Here is an 18,406-nt window from a genome sequence, read left to right as displayed (position 1 = left end):
ACAGAAGACAGCAGCCAGCAGCAGGGCCTGGTGCCCACCGGCCAGAGCGCCCCCGCCGCCTTCCCCACAGCCACCCACACTCACCCCCGGCTTCCTCAGCTGGGGCCAGGCCTATGGGGCAGCAGACAGGGTCGGAGGGGTGGTCCCAGGGGCTGAGGCGACCACTGCCACCTCTAGAGGGGCCTTTGGGGTCAGCAGAGGCATGTTTCATCAGGTGGGAGTGAGCCCTGCTCCATTACCCCTGTGGGGACCGAGGGAGAACAGCCCCTTCACTCCAACCCTTCAGTGACAAGCCGGGGAGGAAGCCATGGAGGTTTGGAGTGGGGTGTCTTCGTACCCCTCAATCCCCCATAGCCCCGCTCTCCTCCTCACACCTGACACCCTACAGAGCTGCCCCCTCACTCACCTCCTTGCAGGCTTAACTCCTGGCTGCAAAACTAGTGGGTCGGGACCCTCGGCCGTTTGTACTGAGCTGTGGAGCAGGTGGGGCAGCCAGGGGGCAGGGCCTCAAGCAAACCGAGGGCTCACCTGAGCACCTGCCTCCTTTTATTAATGTAAAAGGGAAAGAGGCCGCACGTGTTGCCTAGTGAGGCCACCTGCGCAGAGAGAAGCCAGGCCACGGCAGGTCTGGGCCCAGCCAACAGAGGGCGAAGCAGAGCCGGATACAGAACGTCCTCTGCCTCCCCACTGGCCCCGAGCCCTCAGGACTGGACACCGCCTCTGGTCTGCTCTAGGTCTGGACACAGCGCCTGACTTGATGCGACCATCAGCGAGTTCCTGGACCGCTTTCCCCACCTGTGACCCAGAGGGAGGAGTAGTCCGTGTTACTGGAAATGATTCCTGACTCAGTGTCCCCTTGGGAGTTCAATTAAAACCTAGATTCGAGGGCTCTGCCTAAGACCCTTCTCCATGGGGCCCAGGAGAGCATTTTCCAGGTGATTGCTTGAAAAGTCTTGCCTGGTTGCAACCCAGCGCAGGAGACTTAGCCAGTTGCAGGGGAACTGTGGGGTCAGAAGAGCCACTTGGATGGAACCACAGTGGAGTGGGCCCCGTTCCAGTCTCAAGGGGTGCGGGCAGCCACCACACCCCACCCTGGCTTCTTTGCCTTCAGCTCTTAGCCATCAATATTCCTATCAAAGAATGGAACGGGCTTTGTGAACTGTGACCGGCAGTAGCACTGCCTCCCGGACAGGAGGCCTGGGGTAGAGCTTTGGACCCGTCCCCACCATTTAGGCTGGGGTTCCTTGGACACTGTCGTATCTCCTCCCTTAATAGACCCCTCAGGCCAGGGCTAGGTCTCTTCCCTCAGGCTGGGCTCCCAGGACAGAGTTGTCCCAAGAGACACAGCCACCCCCATCCCCGCTCCACCTCTGCTCCGCCCTCACCCCGCCTCTGGGGCCCCAGGTGGATGGATGGACTCGGGTGCGGAGTCCTGTCCCCGGGGCCTCAGTTCCTGCCCTGTAAAGGCTGCCAGGATGTGCACTCTGGCAGGTAACAGGGGATGCTGTAGGTGTACAAGGAAGGCAGGAAAGGAGGGACAGACGGAGGAGGGGAAAGGAAAGAGGGAAAAGAAAAGAAAGTAAAGAAGCAAGAATCAGAGCCAAATCCAGCAAGGCGCTGGCAATCGTGGACGAGGCCCAAGACGCTCAGGGCAGTCCTGTCTCTCCCTCTAGTAGCCCCGAGTGATTCAGACTCTCCGCTCTTCACCTTCCTATAAACAACACGAAACACACCCCAGCTCTTCAGGTTGCAGGACTGAATGAGCTGCCAGCAGGATGGAATGAGCCATAACCAGGCCCCATCTTCTCCACCTTGCTCCCACACTCCAGCCACACCCCTAATCCTTCCCAGATACTTTACCCCTGTGCCTCCACACGTGGTCTTCCTCAGGCCACACCTGGCCTTTCACCCACATCTTCCCACGTGGCTTCCACACCACTTCAGGCAGCATCTCGTCTGGAACCCAAGGACACCTTCTCACTGAGCTCCCACCATGCCACTGAGCCACCACCATTAGGCCCCTCCTGAGCTTCCATTGCACCCTTCCCCCAGGTTCTGCCCTATAGTCACATGTGTCAGAGTTGCCTGTTTCCTGGTTAGCTCAGTTGGCTAGAGCGTGGTGCTATTAATGCCAAGGTTGTGGGTTTAATTCCTGTACAGTCCACAAAGGCAACTAACATTTTGGGTTTGCCTGATGGCCCATACAGTGAAGAATCCACCTGCAATGCAGAAGACCTGGGTTTGATCCCTGCGTCGGGAAGATCTCTTGCAGAAGGGAATGGTGACCCGCTCCAGTATTCTTGCCTGGAGAATTTCATGGACAGAAGAGCTTGGCAAGCTACACCGGCCATGGGATCAAAGAGCTGTACACGACTGAACACATACTTCCCTTCCCCCATCAAAGGCCAGGGCACTCCTCAGGCCTGTATGGTTAGAGTATAGGAGGCAACAGGTCTACACAATAGTGTAGCTGAGCTCAGTGAAAATCCACAGATATTAGGGTTGATGCTGGTGGGTGTGACCAGCCCTCATGGGCTGGCTCTGCCCAGATGGATGGTTAGGAAGCAGCCTCAGCAGCCCTGAGAACAGACCTGTAGGAATACAGGCCAGCAGAGGCAAGGTGTCTGGAGGGAACCTAAGCCCAGCTAAGATGTGAGAGGAGCTGTCCCAGGGGTGGTGTAGGGGGATGGGGACAGGTCTGTCCTACTTAGAACTTGGCAGGCATGTCCTTGGTCCTGGGAGAGGGGTATGCGATGGTGTCTAGTGACCAGCATTTCTCACTGGCAGAGGGCTACAGACTAGCAACCCCCAGGACCCACGTGGCCAGAGCTAGTGGGCAGAGGGTGCTGGAAAGCCTCAGCACATGTGGGCTGGGAGCAGAGAAAGCTACAGACTGTGAACGAAGGGCAAGGGACCTGGTGACAGTACATGGAATCAACCTATGACACACACCCCTCCCCTCATTGAGACAAAGTCAAGCCTCAGGTCCAAAAACAACCCAAATGTTTTTAATGTTTAATGGCCTGTCTCCAGGGCCCACAGCCTTATTACAAACCTTAACTAGGCCAGGGACCCAACTTGCCAGCCTCTGGCTCAGTTCAGCACTCTGCAAGGAGCTAACCCACAGCAGGCCTGGCTGATGGGACCCTGGTGTGGGGAGGGCCAAAGTCCTTACTTAGTTGACATTTTCGGAGACTTCCAGAGTTGAGCTATCACTCAGCCTGTCCCTTTTAGTCCCTGAGTCCCTGTAGCTGCTTGGCTTCCTGCAAACATACTTCCTTGGGAAAATGCACCAGGTCATGGCAGCAGCGCAGGGAAGTCACTGGGTCAGTTCATCACAGGCCAGGGCCTCTCAGGGGTGAAAGCAGCAGGCTCAGGACAAGGATGCCAGCCCCGGGCTGTATCCCTGTACCCCTGTGGAAGGGGAGGAGCTCCCTCAGGGAGCTCCAGACTGGGGGGTTAGGGTCAAACCCCAAACGCTGGGGCTGCAGCTCTAAGCTTTCCTCGGAAATGACTCTAGAAAGTGTGTGAACCACATACACTGGACAAGGGACCACTCTAAGACGACACACAAAGACTTTCTAGAGGAAGGCCCCAGCTGAGATCCCGTCTACTGTCCTGGGGCAAGAAGCAGAGAGCAAACCGTGATGGGTGTGTGTCGGGCATCACTCCACAACAACCCTGTGAGGTAGGCTGTGTTGTGCTATTTTACAACTGGAGAACTGTGGGCACAAGAGAGGCAGTGGCCTGCCCGGTTACACAGCGAGGAACGGGAGCCAGGACTCAAGCCCACGTCTGTTGTGCTCCAATGCCCACACGTTTTCTCTAATAGGAAATATCCTTTCTGATAAACGCCCTCAAGTTAAAAGTTCAGGGGCTCTCAGGGAGCAAGGTAAGAGCTGGAAAAACCACAAGGCCGTGTCCACTCCTGGCCCTCGGTAGCTGGAATGGCAGAAGCGGGGTTAGAGCAATCCACAGATCTCCAAACAGCAGTGGTGACCCAAGGCTACAGCTGGTGGCTCTGGCTGCCCAACAGCTGTGGGCGTGGTACGGTCCGGTCTGGTCCCGAGGCCTTGTGGCCCCAAGTGGGCAGTGCCAGGCCATTGAGCCAGGCAGATTCGAGCAGGCTGCGGAAGCGTGCCTTCACCGTGGGGCTGGGCAAGCTGGCGCCAGCAGCAGGGGTGGGGGAGGCACCTCGGGACCCCCCCGCAGCGGTCGCCTCTGCCTTCTCCAGGCCAGGGGTCAGTGGCTTCCTCCCTGGCTTTTTGGCTTTGGGGGCAGCAGACTTCCAAGTCAGGTCTAGGCTCCCCGGCTCCTCTCTGGCCACGGTGGATTCTGAAGAGGGCACTGATCCAGGCTTGGTGTTAAAGTCACCTGGAAAATGAACATACTGTCAGGCTGTAGACCCTAAACACCCTCAGGTCCCATCTTTGGGCCCCCAAAACCAGCTAGACCAGTGGTTCTGCTGTCCCATGTGAGGGCAGCCCTGGTAAGGTCACAGACATCACGACCCTTCCCAGCACGGGCCCACTGGCCAGACTGTCCAGCCCTTCAAGCCAAAAGGGCAGGCCTCTTCCCAGGTGATGCCAGCACTCTTATCTGATGAAGGTCCCCCGCCAGGGCCTGTCTGGTCCAAGGACAAGAGGAAAGGGGCTCAACAGGCCAGAAACCACTGGTCTGATCTAAAGGCTCACTGAACAGCTGTGGAAACTGAGGAACAGAGGGGGCCCTGCCACATCACCCCCAGAGCCAGAACAAGAGCCAGAGCCCAGGCAAGGCTGGGGGAGGGGGTGGGAGGGGGCTCCTGCTTGGAAGGCAGGCTGTCAGGGGAGCCTTCTAAGGACACCTCTGAGGAGCAGCTCCACAAAGATACGGAGGGGTGGAGACCAGGGCCCCAAAATGCAGCCAGAAGCAGGAAGCTGGGCCCCACTCTCATAGGTTCGGTCAGAATAGGAGGGAACTGTGATGGGCCTGGACCCCACTGGCCAGCAGGTAGCACAGGAAAAACGGACCCGCCCCTCTGTGGGCCCCAGAGAGCCCAAATGTAGAGATAAGACTGGCTGGGGGGCTTGTGAGTGAGGCATTGACACCCACCTTCCTTCCTTCTCATCCAAGAATAGAATACTTGTATTTGCATGTTCTTTGCACCCCATTAGGGCAAATGACTCAATTTCTTCAGTGCTCAGGGGTCAGCAATGCTCATCACTCAGACCCCAAGCTCCACATGTACACCTTGTTGCCTCAGGTCTCCTCTCTATGGAGCCTGGACCAGATGAAAGTCCAGGGGAAGGCTGCCAGGATGGGAAGGGGACAGGAGAGAGTTTCTGCGGAGACAGAGCCAGAGGCCTGGAGGATGGAAGGTCAGGTGGGTGGCGGACTACAGAGGGGGCCTCGGCCTTCAATGCCAAATGTCCTGAAGCAGGACAGGTAGCAACGGACACCACTTGGCACCATCACCAAAGCCCCGGCTAAGTGTGATGCTTAATGGTCCACCCGTGCAACACTGCAGCCCCTCCCAAGAGCAAGGTCCAGCTACCTGATCTGATGCAGAAGATGCCCTCAGACACAAGAAGGTCACATGGGAGCACACCACACACAGACTTCAGGTGGCAGGGAAAAGCAAACCACAAAACAACACTCCGACTTACAGGCAACTCCAGTGTCTACCTGGGAGGACTGGGGAACTATACACTGAGTGCTGGGTCAGTACAGTGCTGCTCACTGAGCCAGAACATACTGGGGTGGGAAGCAAGCTCAGGCAGATGCTCAGGAGTGGGGTTGGGAGAAGCTAGGGTCAGGAAAGGCCTCAGGTGCATAAGCCCAGCAAGCAGTCGGGGACTTGGGGCTTGAGCTCAGAAGTGTGGAGGCGGGGCAGGACACACACAAGGGGAAATGACCTCAGACAGAACACAGGGCCTGGTCAGAGCCCCAAAAACACCAGAGAAACCTGCGCCAAAGATGGAAAAGGCACAGCAGAGGAAGTGGGGGGGGCAGGGATCTGGGAGGGAAGGCCAAGTTTCCCTGGGGACAAAGCAGCTGACAAGCTGACATGCTCAGGAGCTTACAGAGGAGGCTGTGAAGGTGCTCATTGACACTGGGGGTAAAGGGGGATGGGGCTCCTCGCCAGAAAGCCAGCCCCTGCCTTTCCCCCCTACTAGGCACGAGTCCTGCCCAGAGGCCCAGGAATCCCTCAGCCCCCAGCAGTGACCACTCACACAGCCCACACACCTGTCACTCGCTCACACAGCTCCGGCGGCTACGGGGGTGGCCCCATGCTCACCCAGCTGGCGGCGGACGCAGTCCCGCCACTGCAGGCCCAGCAGGTCTGGGTAGATGTCAGGCAGCTGGCGCAGCGCCAGCAGCTTCAGCATGCGCGAGGTGCAGCCATGCAGGGCGCGCTCCCGCAGGGCCCTCTCCTCTGACAGCGTGGTGGGCCTCAGCTCCACGCGGTGCTCCTGCAGCACGTGGTCCACGGAGGCGGGCGGCAGCCGTGGGAACAGCCGCTCCTTCACCAGGTGGATGGGCACGAAGATGGCCCCGGCCCGCACCACATGGGGGAAGGGGCACTGCTGCGTGCACACGAAGCTCTGCAGCTGCGACAGCAGCTTGCCCAGCAGCCCCTGCACTCCCTGGCAGTCCTGCCATGCTGCCCGGCCCCAGGGCCCAGACGTCTCGAGCCACTCGCGCAACTTTTCAGGTGGGGAGTGGGCCACGGAGCCCGAGATGGCGTCACACAAGGATGCATGCAGTCCTGCGAAGTGCTGTTCTGAGGAGTCACCCGTGGCGGGGGTAGAAGCTGGGGAGGGGCCGGCAACCGGAGGGGGAGCCGGAGCTGGAGCTGGTGCGGGTGATGGAGCCGGGGCAGGTGCGGAGGCGGGGGAGGCCATGGCTACAGCTGGAGGGCTGGGCAGTGTCAGGCCGAAGCAGGCCACGGGCAAGGGCTGGGTGAGCATCTGTAGTCCAGGGGGCACGGAGGTGGGGGTGGGTGCGGCCTGGGCTGGGGCAGGGGCCAAGGTGGGCGCGGTGGGGACCGCAGTTGCAGGCAAGGGTGCTGGCCGGATGATCTTGAACTTTCGGAACATGAAGGCCACCGAGCTGTGGAAGTTGGTCCTCGGGGTGGCATCTGTGGTCACTGGCACCCCGGGTGGTTCTGGCGCCTCTGTGACTGCCTTTTGTAGGCCCCGCGGATCAGAGACCGTGTCCCCCGCACCTGCCACGTTGGAGACATTGCTTCCTGCGGCCGGCACATCCATGGCTGCGGTGGGCTTGGCATGTCCCATGGGATGAGGGACCTTGGTGGGGGAGGCCTCGGCGGCGGTCTTCTTCACACTCAAGTCCAGAGCCACCTCCTCCTTAAGTGAGGGGTGCTCACTGGAGGGGGCTTCCTGGGCAGGCAGGGACCTTCTACAGTCTTTGTCGTGGCTCTCGTTGGGGGCTGGGGCCAGTTCAGGCTCAGCTGGGGCCTCGGGTGCTGGCACGTCCAGGTAGTCACGGTAGGGGGCCAGGCTGAAGACATTGTCGATGACTGGCATAGGTGGAGAGCTAGGGGGCAGTGAGCCCTCGTTCTGTGGCAGAGACTGGCGCTCCTGGGCACAGGGTGGGAGCGGCGGTGGGGTGCGCGGAACTGGACTATCTCCGATGACAATGGGTGCCCCGGGGTGCTCATCAAGCCGGGGCTGGGGCTGGGGCTGGGGCTGGGGCTGGGGCTGCTCCTTTCTGCAGCTGGGCAGCCACATCTTCTCCTCGGCTTCCTGAATGGGCTTCTCTGCAGGCCTCGTGGGCTCTGAGCACGGCCGGCTGGCAGGCAGAGGCTGGCATGCCCGCTGGAAGACCCCAGGCTTTGGCAAGGCCTGCACACTGTTCTGGGAAGGCGGTGTCCCTCCAAGCCCTGGGGATGCTCCATAGAGAGAGAGGTCCTCCCGGGCATAGGGGAAGCCCAGCGTTTGGGGGGCAAAGTCCAGTGGGCAGCGTGGGGTGAGAGGTGGCTCCAGCTTGAGGCCTGGCGAGGGTGCCGGGAGGGGGGCAGAGGGGTAGGCGTAAGTGTCCAGCCCCACTGGGGGCATATAGGGTGTCTGAACAGCCTGCTGCCTCAGGTAAGGGCTGCTTAGCCCACCAGCCGGGTACCCGGGCCCCTTGTGGGCTCCCAGCGGCTGCAGTGGGAGCACTGAGCCATAGCTGCCTGGCTTCTCTGGGTGGCGACAGGCTGGCGGGCAAGGCACAGGCTGTGTGGGGTGGGGCAGGGGATAGTGCGGGGGCACTGTGTCCTGGCAGGCTGGTCCTAGGGGTTGGGCCAGCTGGGTCCAAGGACTCGGGGGGCCCTCGGACAATGCCTGCTTGGGGTCCCCAGAGTAAGGACTCGCATACTTGGAGGCCAGGAAGCCCGTGCCGTGGAGGGTCCGGTACTTCTCCAAGAAGGCCTGGCAGGGGGAGAAGCTCACCGAGGAGTCTTTGTCAGACGCCCTGGCTGGCACCCCACGCAAGAAGGTGCCATCCAGGAACTGGCCCTTGCCAGAGGCTGGGGGCAGAGAACAAGATGGGTCCACTGGTGGTAACAAGGATCCGGTCACCAGCGTCCAGTCAACATCCAGAGGCTTCTTCGGTGCCCCCTCTCCCAGGCAAGTCGAGAGCCCATAACACAGGGGGCTGCGGTAGACAGGTTTGGGTGCCGCCAGTGGGGGGCCTGGGTAGGAGTGAGACTGGGGACCAAAGGGCAGGAGCTCAACAGGGCCAGAGTCCTGCACCTTCTCAGAGCTTTCTGTGGGTGGGCGGTAGAGCAGGCAGCTGGTCAGAAGGTTGTTTGCTCGGAGTGGGGGTCCTGCCATGCTGGTAGGGTACAAGGGTGGGTATGGGGTCCAAGATGCCAACCGCTCAGACCCTGTCTTAGGAGGAGGCCCCATGGGGCAGGAGAAGTAGGCACCCTTGTAGCTACAGGGGTCCTGGTTACCAGCAGAGGGGGGCAGGCTGTGGCCCGGCCCGGAGTCTGCCTCTAAGCGGGGCAGCTTCCCATACATCACAGGCCCCAGGGTCCCCAGTGGCCGCTTCTCCGCCATCACTGTGAAGGCTTCAAGCCCTCTAGGGCCCCAGCTACTCAAATGCTGACCTGGGAGAGAGAAGAGAGGCAGAGGCTATCAAAAAAACAGGCCACAGGCAAGCAACAGAGAAATGTTGTTCTTGCTGGCTCACTGCCATGCCTAAGAACTTGGCACTTAGCAGATGCTCACTAAGTATGATCATGTATGGATACTAAGTACACCCATTCATGTATGGATTCATATATGCTAAGTACATCCATTTATGTATGGATGAATGAATGTATGCACGAGCCAACTTTATTTCTAAAGCTGTAAAACCCTTTGCTTAAAGAATTCTTACACAGCGGCTCTACTATACCCCCACCCCCACTCCAGGAGTCCCTTCAGTTCAGCTTTACTCCACATGACTCCCAAGACCCCTTCTGAAGTTTCAGACTCTGGGGAACACAGTCCAAGGATTGCTTTGCTTGGCTACTCCTCCTGCTTCTACTTCCATCCATATATAGATGAGGAGTCCTGTTCATCCCAAAGTCATTGATGGAAGAGATGGGATGAGAAACAGGCTTCCTACTTCCCACTACAAGCTCTTAAGTCTCAGAGGCCACAGTGATTTCCAGATTCCTACAGCAGCCAAGATGTGGAATCAGGCATTGTCTACAAATCCAGATTTCCTGTGATACTCTAGATTTCACTTTCTGACCTGTCAGTCTTATTAAAAAATGGCAGAGCCAGACCTGGAACCAAGTCCCTAGGCCCAGAAGGACACATACTGGCTTGGTTTTAGAGAGTAGTAGTCCCCAGGAGAGGTGGCCCAGAGGAACCTTTGGTGTAACTCCCACCCTCACCCTAGAACGACCCCCAGCAGGAGAGCAAAGACTGTTCAGCAGATGGCGCTGTGGCACCAACAGGAAGCTCCCACAAAAGGGCAGGAGAGCAGAGCCCGTGTCCATCCCAGCCCCCAAGCTGCAGTTGTCCCAAGGCGCACCAGGGCAGCACAGGACCGTGGAGCAGGTGGGGAGGCGAGGGGCTGTGAATGTCCAGGGGGGAGCTTCCACGGGTCACAAAGTGCTAGTTGGCAATGACCCCCTTGTACTGAAGGAAAAACTGAGTGCCAGAGAAAGACTCTAAGGTCCCCAAGCAAGGCCAAGCAAGAATTAGGACCAAGGCCCGGCGAGGTCAACGTGGATTTCCTCAAGGCAGCAGGTACCCCGTGGCCCAGGAGAGGTCATCTGAGGCCAGTCTGCTAGTACCACACAGACCTGCTTCTACCTCCCCCAGTGCCCTGTTCCCCGAAACCCTCAGGTGGCTTAGGAAGGATGAATCAGCTCAATCTTGCTATGATTAGGCCATGGGCCAGGTGTCACAGGTTTCTGTCACCAAACCAAGACCAACCTCCACCCCCCTGCACCCCTGCAGCTCTCTCCCTTCAGCTGGTGATCAATGACACCCACAGGCTCAGAGTTAAACTGGTACATTTTGAAAATGTGCCAAGAAAAGCCAAGGGTATTATGGGGGCCAGTGACCACCCTTATTCCAGTCTAAGTGCCACCAAGGAAGCCAGGCAACACTCAGAGGGCTGTCTCACCTCCTGGCCAGAATCCAACCTCAGACCAGCCTGAAGAAGTGGATGCTCCCGAGAAGACAGGAAGGGGCATCAGGGCAACAATACCGATAGAGGTGCCCTACAACAGGGTGCTGCATCCCAAGGGGAAAGCGCACCCCAGTGCACAGCAGCTTTGCAAGAAGTGGTTGTATGGTTTTGGAGGGGGGGGTTGAGACCCCTACCCTTTGGGAGCTCTGGGTTAATTAAGTGTGGGCTCTAGTCTCACTTCCCCCACACACCCCTTGGGATCTTCTCCACACCCACCCCCAGCCCCAAGAGCCATCTTTCCTGGGGTCTGCCCATTGTGTGCCCTTTGCCCTGGGGACTTCCTGCGACACCCCTGGGACTCATCCAATAAAGGTGAGGCCACTTGGGACCCCCAAGTCTTTGGGAGAGAGATGAGGGCTCCAGGGAACCAGAAGAGGGCTATGAAGGGTATGGGGGTAGCATGACCTCCTGCTATTAGGAGGTAGAGAGCCCAGCACACACTCCCTCAAGCATGGCCCCGCTCCACACTAAGTGGTAGCCCGAATGTAGATGCCTCCTTCCCTCACACACTCGAAGAGGCAAGCAATTGTTTGGAGAAGGGCAGGTCTCCAGGGAGCAGGGGCACATCACCCTTGGGACCACCCAGCGGCTTCCCGACTGAGGTTGGAGCTGGGCTGGGAGGACCATTCTCAAGCAGCGGCCCGGAGAGGAGCCCACCGCCGCCGTGCCATCCCTGCCCTAAACAGCAGGGGGCGCAAACGGCTCCTTGGCCCAGTTCCAACGCCTAAGGGGTCTCCGGATAGACATTGGGCAAGACCAGGAAGAAGAGAGCGATCCTGCCCAGCTGTGGCCAGCGCCTCTCAGAGGCTGAATCGGCTCCCCTTCCCGTGTTCTCACACCTCCCCCGGCTGAGGTTTTGGGCCCTGCCTACGCTATAACCGCGCATCTAGGGGCAGCCCAGGCTCTAGCGGTGGGGGAAGGGTGGCGGGATCCGCTCCACCCCGCTGTCCTCTACCTGCCTCGCCCTGAACTCGACTGCCTGGGGCCCTCAACCGGCCTGGCTTTGGGGCTGCCGCCGCGCCCGACCCCGGCGGCTTCCGGGTGTCCCCATGCCCTGCCCGGCGGCGCTGGGGCGCACGTGCACCCCAGCAGGCCGATACGCAGGCCGCCACCCATGCAAACCCGTGCCTGCAAGTACGTGCCTGGCCCGTATCTGCACACACGCCCCTCCAGACCTGCGTTCTCCCCTCGCTCGGGGCCCCGCACACGTGTGCACGCAGGCAGGCCGGCGCACCGGGCCCCACGGACCGACATCTAAAAACTGGCGGGAGGGCCAGGGCAGGGGGCGGCCCGGCAGCAGAGTCCGCGCAGCCACCGCCTCGGGGCGATCCCGCCAGCCTGGGCTGCGGCCAGAGGGTGAGTCAAGCCTTAGCGAGGAAACCGCAGGGCCGTCCCGTCCCAGCAGGGCGCGTCCAGGGCCCCAAGGCGTCTTAGTGCCAGCCGCCCCCCAGGCCAGGCCCCCGCCACCCCCTCATCTCCGCCCGGGCAGTCCACGTGAGCCGGGCCCCGCGGGAGGCCCGAGGGCTCGGCCTTAGCTCCTCTTCGCCAGCCCCGCGCCGGATCGGTCACCCGGGCTCCAGAGCGCTACCAGGCCCCCGGGGCCTCGAAATCCAGGGAAAGTCGGGGCAGCGGCGCGACCCCTGCCCCGCAGCCCGCCCGCCGGGGGGCCCCCCTCCGCGGCAAGTAGGAGCCACGCCACCTCGGCCCAGGCCCAGCGCGCTCCATCCCAGGACCGGCCGGTAGGGGCGCCCTGGGGCAGCGCCACCCGCCCCTTCCCCACGCGCCGCCCGCAAACTCGGCCCAAGTTTCCGCGCCCGCCGAGTGGGCGAGCTCCTACCTGCAGGACACCCGGCTTCCCGCTGCTGCTGCCCGGCGCCGCGGCCGCATTCTCCAGCGCCGCTGAGGACGCGCGTCCTGGTCCGCCTGGGCCCTGCGCGGGAAGTCGCGGTGAGCACCGAGCCCGGAGCCACCCTCCTCGCTGCCGTTCGCGCCGCCGCCGGGCGCCGTCTGCGGTCCCGGGCGGGGCGGGCTGGGGGCGGAGCGGAGGCGGGGCGGCCCGCGCAGCAGGAGCAGAGCCGGGCCGCGCCTCTGGGAGCTTGTGCTCCCCTGAGCCCCGGGGTGCAGAGGGCCTGCCTCTGCCAGCCCTCCGGGGACCGGGCCGCCGGCGCTGTGCACACTCTGTACCCCTAGCTCTCCGCGAAGGCATCGCCCGACGCGCCCATCACACGCCTTCATTCAGTCCCTCCTTTAGACCCTTCATTCATTGCCACTTTTTAGCTCTGTGAACTTGTGCCCGCCACTTGACCTCGCTGAGCTTTAGTTTCCTCATTTCGGTAAAACTGGGATTAAATTATATCATAATGGTGGTGTCCTAAGGCTTAGAAGTGTTGATATTAAATATGTGACTCTCTTGGCTATTACAGTTGCGTCAGGAGGCTGGAGAAGGGCTCCTTAGTCTGTCCCCTCATTCTCGGTGCAGCCGGTGAGGGCAAATTCCTACAAACCTATCTCAATTCCGGTTAGACCCCATGCCTTCTGAGGAAAGGGTGATTTCCCCATCCCTAAAGAGAACCAGGGCTTTCCTGGTGGCTCAGATGATAAAGAATTCGCCTGTAATGTGAAGACCTGGGTTTGATCCCTGGGTCAGGAAGATTCCCTGGAGAAGGAACTGGCAACCCACTCCAGTATTCTGGCTTGGAGAATCCCATGGACAAAGGAGCCTGGAGGGCTGTATAGCCCGTAGGGTTGTAAAGAGTCGGATACGACTGAGCAACTAACACATGCAAAGTGAACCAGGTATAAGGACGCTGGGAGGTTTGCTAAGTGGTTTCAGTGAGTCCACTTGTCCTTTAGGACAAATCTCCCTCAGTAAAACAGGCCTGCACACGTGTGGCCTGGGAGGTCAGATGGAGTGGAGCATTCCCAGCCAGGATTGGACTGTTACCTAGAGAGGAGTAGAGGGGTGGAAGGGCTGCCTCTCTGGGCCATCTCATGTTAGATAAGAAGCCCCTCGGTGCAGTGCTGCTGCTTTCTCTGAAAAACCTGGTCCCTTGCATTTCCTGGGCTGCCCTAGGGCTGGGGACAGGTGTGTGCAGTGGAGGAGGGAGGGACCAGGTGGACATGCCAAAGGTCAGAGCACGATCATGGGGCAAAACCACCCAGGTCACCTGCTTAGATCCCAAAGTTCAGGCCTGCCTGAATCAGAGGGCAGAGCAGGCCTAGGGCTGCACGTTCCAAGAGTAAGGAAGACGCTTCAGCTGCTGGAGCTGGGCAGCAGGGACTGGGCACAACAGGGAGGAAGAGGAAGTAAAGGTCACCCGGGGGCTGCAGAGGGGGTGCCACTCTATTGAGAGCTGGAGGATCCTTAGGAATTGAGTTTGGAGAGAGCTGGGATACAGGGACTTCAGAGAAGGTTGGGGCTTTCCCAAAGTCACACAGCAGGGTGGGATCAGGAAAGTGCATTTGTGTGCTGACAACCAGGGGTCATGGCCAAGTCACAGCTCACAGGCTGTACTTCCCCACTCTTGCTCCTCACCAACTCTGCCCTCCCCTCTAAGACACCCATGTCCCCGTCCCTGCCCTGTAATTAGGGGTTGGGTGGAGGGCAGTGTTCTCAGCATTCAGGGTCTAGTCTCAGGACTGTCAAGTTGTATGCTCAACTGGCCAGGTGTTCTCTCCAATCTCTCTGAGCATGAGCGGGGCCCACCCAGGCCAGGATAAGGCTGGTGAGACCCAACGGGGTCAGTTAAGATTCTGCAGTCCCAGCCCCACTGAGGCTTGTCTTAATCCAGAGACACTTCACAAAGTGTCTTCACTTAATCAGCATCTTGTCCATTCCTTTTCAGCATCACTTAGATGTTACCTTTGTAACTTTCTGAACCTCAGTTTCCTTATCTGCAAAATGGGAACCATGAAACCTGCCTCACAGACGGAAGTGAGTGTTGAACAAAATCAGTGTGGGAAATTGCTGGTAAACCCTAAAATGTTTGTAGAGTATCAGCTGACCATGAGCTCCTGAAGGCATGACCTTGCCCTCTTCTTCTCTACCCTAAATGGTCATGTGCAGAGCCTGTGGAGAGAGATGCCTATCAGGCCTTTGTTGGATGAAAGAAGGTAACCAGTACAAGGTGGCTGCCTTGGGAACCCCCCTCCCTCCCACTGCCCTGTGTGATTCTTAGCCTGTGGTCTTGGAGAGGAGAATGGTATTGCCATTGGAAGGAACAGTGTCAGCCAAAGCGGAGAAGAGAATACTGCCCCTTTGTGGGGTTCCTGGCTGGAGGCACAGTAGACTATAAAAGCCTGGAAGGGAGGATATTCCTCCCCACCCTACCCCCAACACACACACACCCTGGGGCTGCATAGATTCCGAAGGCAGATTCTCCTCCTCCACCCCACCCTAGCCATTGATTACTCCTCCTGGCTCCCAGGGAAGGCAAGGTCAGCTTCCTGAACCTCAGCTTGTTACCTACACTTGGTTATTAATAACAATGTCACTTGCTCTAATGAGGCCACACCTGCTATTTACAAACCTTCTTTCCTCACAGGAGCTCCTTCTATAAGCAAAGAGACAGAGCAATGTTGTGCCTTTCCCCAAGACACACAGCAACATGCTCCCCAATCCTTTCAGACCTAGCTATAGACATTGCCTCCTCCAGGGAGCCCCCCAGATTGCTATTAAGGTGCTCTGTCCTCTACACTTCCTCATGCTTCCCCTCCTTCCACCCAGCAGAGGAACAGCTAGTTCCGTGCTGGTGATGTTCCTGAGTCCAAGCTTGCTCTGCTCCCTGAAAGACAGGCCAATGAATCGGAGATGAGGTGCTGAGGCAAGGAATATGACTTTATTTGGAAAGCTGGCTGATGGAAAAGATGGCAGACTAATGTCTCAAAATAACCATCTTATTGGGGTCTGGATGCCAGGTTCTTTTATAGATCAGAGATGGGGGAGGTGAGGAAACAAAGGCTGTTAATCTTGCAAATATCTCTTAGAATGACAAGCTTCAGAAAAAGAGTGTGTTAATTTCTTCCTTCCTGCCATCCACAGGTGTACAGGGTCCTGAACAGAGACACTTTGGTTTATCAGTCAGGCCAAGGGGCAGGGTTCTCTGAGGCAGGCCATTATGTATGATTATAATAACAAAAGCAATGAAAGGCAAGTCAATGAAACAGTTCCAACATGGAGTCAGAATCAGCTTTTCTGTGCAACAGTGGGTGAGCAAGGCAAGAAGGCAAGGAGTTCACACTCCTTGAATGTGGCCCTGTGCCATACGTCACATGATAGATGTGATCTCGTTTAAATCTTACAACAAGCGTATGAGGCAGGAGTGTGAAAAACAAGCAAACTGAGGTGTCACCTGCTGGGCTGTGTCACCTTAGGCAAGCCCCTTAACCTCTCAGTTTGCTCTCCAGTCAAATGGTCATGATTAGAACATGTCACAGAGTGCCTGCAGATCCAAGGCGTTCACAACTGGTTTTTTATAGTAAATCCTCAACCAGTGGTAACTCTGGAGGGGGAGGGGGAAGCAGCTTGCCCACAGAGCCAAAAAATGGAGGAACTGGGACTTTCCCTGCAACCCCAGACTGTGTGACCCTGAACTCTTCTGAGAGAAGGCTTGGGCACAGCTGGTGGTCAGGAAGCCTCTGCCACCCAAGTACACAGAGTCTGAGGAGGGCCCTGTCCCAGTGGCTACTGGCCTGGGCGCCAGGCATTTCAGGGGGTCTGGACTGGACGGGACCTGGGCTGGGGCAGATTCATAGGATCTGATCAGCGTGTGGTGAGCCACTTCCCAAAACTGTGCTGGTAAACCAGAGTTTCCTTCTGCAGGGCGGGCTGGGTTGGGGGAGGAGGGCAGAACTTGCTATTCTGCCTGGGTAAGCAGGGAGTGGGGAGTCCCCTCAAACTCTGGAGGAGCCTGAACTCCTTTCCAGAGGAAATCAGAGTCTCTCAGATGGGGATCTCAAAGATCAAGAAAAAGGGAAGGCCTTTCACTAGACCACTCTGAAGACCAGGTACTGCGGGGCGGGGTGGGGGTGGAGGGCACCCTCTGATTAATTGACAGCCAGGATGGATGGACTGTCCTTCCTCTCCTTCCTTCTACTATTGAGGAGCCCCAGGCTTTGTGCTGAGTAGAACCCTGGTGCTGTTTTCCTGTCAGTGAGAGAGATGGCTGTAAAACAGACCATGGCATTCCAGCATGATGTGTGCTTGTGTGGGTTGGGGGCTGCTGTGGCCCAAGAAGCCCGAGAAATAGGGTACAGGGCCTTGAATCAGGAAGGGCCCCCTATCTGGCTGTGCCAGAGCCAAGCCACTTGTGGGTGGGTGGGGGTCTTGCTAGGTGCTGGAAGCAGTGGGAAACATTCCCTCCCTAACTCCAGGAAGGTGGTTCTAACGCCTACATCTGACCCTGTGACTACACCACTGGGGAGCCATGGCTCCCTCAGGGTCCAGTTTTCCACTCTGGCTTCTGCCTGTCTCCTGACTGATTCTCTCCAGCCAGCCTGCCACTGCAGCTCCCAGAGTCCAAGTTCTTGCCGGGTGACACTTCCATGCTTTGGAAGATTCTCTCCCTGGACCTTGGCTGCCTATCTAGCTCTTTTTTTGCTAACTCCTATTGGCCTTCAAGGCTCAGCTCAGGTCCCTTCCTCCAAGAAGCCTTCCAGAGCTCCAGGCTCAGTCTGGTCGCCTCTTCTGAGGCCTCTTAGCATTCCGCTAAACTGGCTGGTTGCAAGCCCGGCTTCCCTACTAACCTGGGGATGGACCTTGGTCCCGGGCAGGGCCTGGGTCTACCTGAGAGCTGGGACTCCAGTGCCTAGCACAAAGCTAAGCCATGGTCATGGAGAGATGGGTTCATAGCAAAGCAGGACTCTGCACATCTGAAAGGGAAGAAAGGCAGAAAAACCTCCCTAGGCCCAGAAGTGAGAGCCTAAGAGGAGCCTTTGCTGCAAAGGCTCCCCTGCACGTCCCCCTCCACCTCTCAGGACCGGAGACTGCAAACCCCAGATCAGCGGCAGCCCATTGGTCAACATGGGAAAACTGAGGAGCTGGGTTCAGGTCTCCTGAAGGTCTGTCCAGTCTGAACACTGGCTTCCTTCTTGTTCCACCTCCCACCCCTAGACCTAGGAGGGAGAAACACCTGGCTAAGCTCCACCTGGATGCCTGCCACCCCTTCCTTGGAGGCCCCCAACCTGGGGCTGGGGTTGTGAGGAGCAGAGAAGAGCCCCTGAGAGACAGGGAGAAGCTGACGCACTTCCCCCTCGGTGTTGCAGGAGGCTGCTCCTCCCGCCCCCCCCCACAGGAGCCTGGACTCCTGCCAGCCTCTCTAATCACCTCCTTTCCTTTCCCCATCCAGGGCCTCTCTCTGGGGACTCCCTCCCCCGGTCTCCATGCCCTGGGCAGAACAGCACAGCTGTTTCCAGGATGGTGGTTTGGGCCTGAGCGAGCTGTACCCACAACCCTGACTCCTGCCCAGTGCTCACCTCACCTCGGTCAAGCTTTGGCCTCCATAGAGAATTACCTTCCCCCTGCTCCCCAGTTCAAAGGTCATGGGAGATTGACAACCCAGTTCCTCCTGGCCCTGCCTGGGCCCCCTCCCTCACTGCTGGAGCACCCTCTTGTCCTATCGTGGGCAGGCCAGGTGGACTGTCCATCGAAGCCTTCCTAAGGCCAGCTGGGGGAGTGGGGTTTGGGCCGGGCGGTTGGCACTGTGCCCTCGTTAATGGCCCACTG

General features: G+C 58.7%; 1 protein-coding gene across 4 annotated transcripts; it reads right to left on the bottom strand.

Moving 5' to 3' along the window:
• Nucleotides 1-2,986: 2,986 nt before the first annotated feature.
• Nucleotides 2,987-12,694, bottom strand: C12H15orf39 (chromosome 12 C15orf39 homolog). 4 transcript variants are annotated; one of them, XM_081549514.1, is made up of 3 exons: nucleotides 12,521-12,694; nucleotides 6,229-9,100; nucleotides 2,987-4,374 (listed from the first exon to the last, which is right to left on the bottom strand). In XM_081549514.1, the coding sequence occupies exon 2, from the start codon at nucleotides 9,048-9,050 to the stop codon at nucleotides 6,240-6,242; it is 2,811 nt and encodes a 936-aa protein (XP_081405640.1). In that variant the 5' UTR covers nucleotides 9,051-9,100; nucleotides 12,521-12,694; the 3' UTR covers nucleotides 2,987-4,374; nucleotides 6,229-6,239. The 4 variants fall into 4 exon arrangements, with proteins under 4 accessions (XP_081405640.1, XP_081405639.1, XP_081405638.1 ...); XM_081549513.1 differs by having other exon boundaries at nucleotides 6,281-9,100; XM_081549512.1 differs by lacking the exon at nucleotides 12,521-12,694 and adding an exon at nucleotides 10,618-12,411 and having other exon boundaries at nucleotides 6,281-9,100.
• Between the last annotated feature and the right edge of the window lie 5,712 nt (nucleotides 12,695-18,406).

The sequence above is a fragment of the Giraffa tippelskirchi genome, chromosome 12 (assembly GCF_054371585.1).
Source record: "Giraffa tippelskirchi isolate mGirTip1 chromosome 12, T2T-mGirTip1v1.2.pri, whole genome shotgun sequence".
Taxonomy (NCBI): domain Eukaryota; kingdom Metazoa; phylum Chordata; class Mammalia; order Artiodactyla; family Giraffidae; genus Giraffa; species Giraffa tippelskirchi.
The sequence above is the reverse complement of the archived record's forward strand: the minus strand, read 5'-3'. Positions and strand labels throughout refer to the sequence as shown.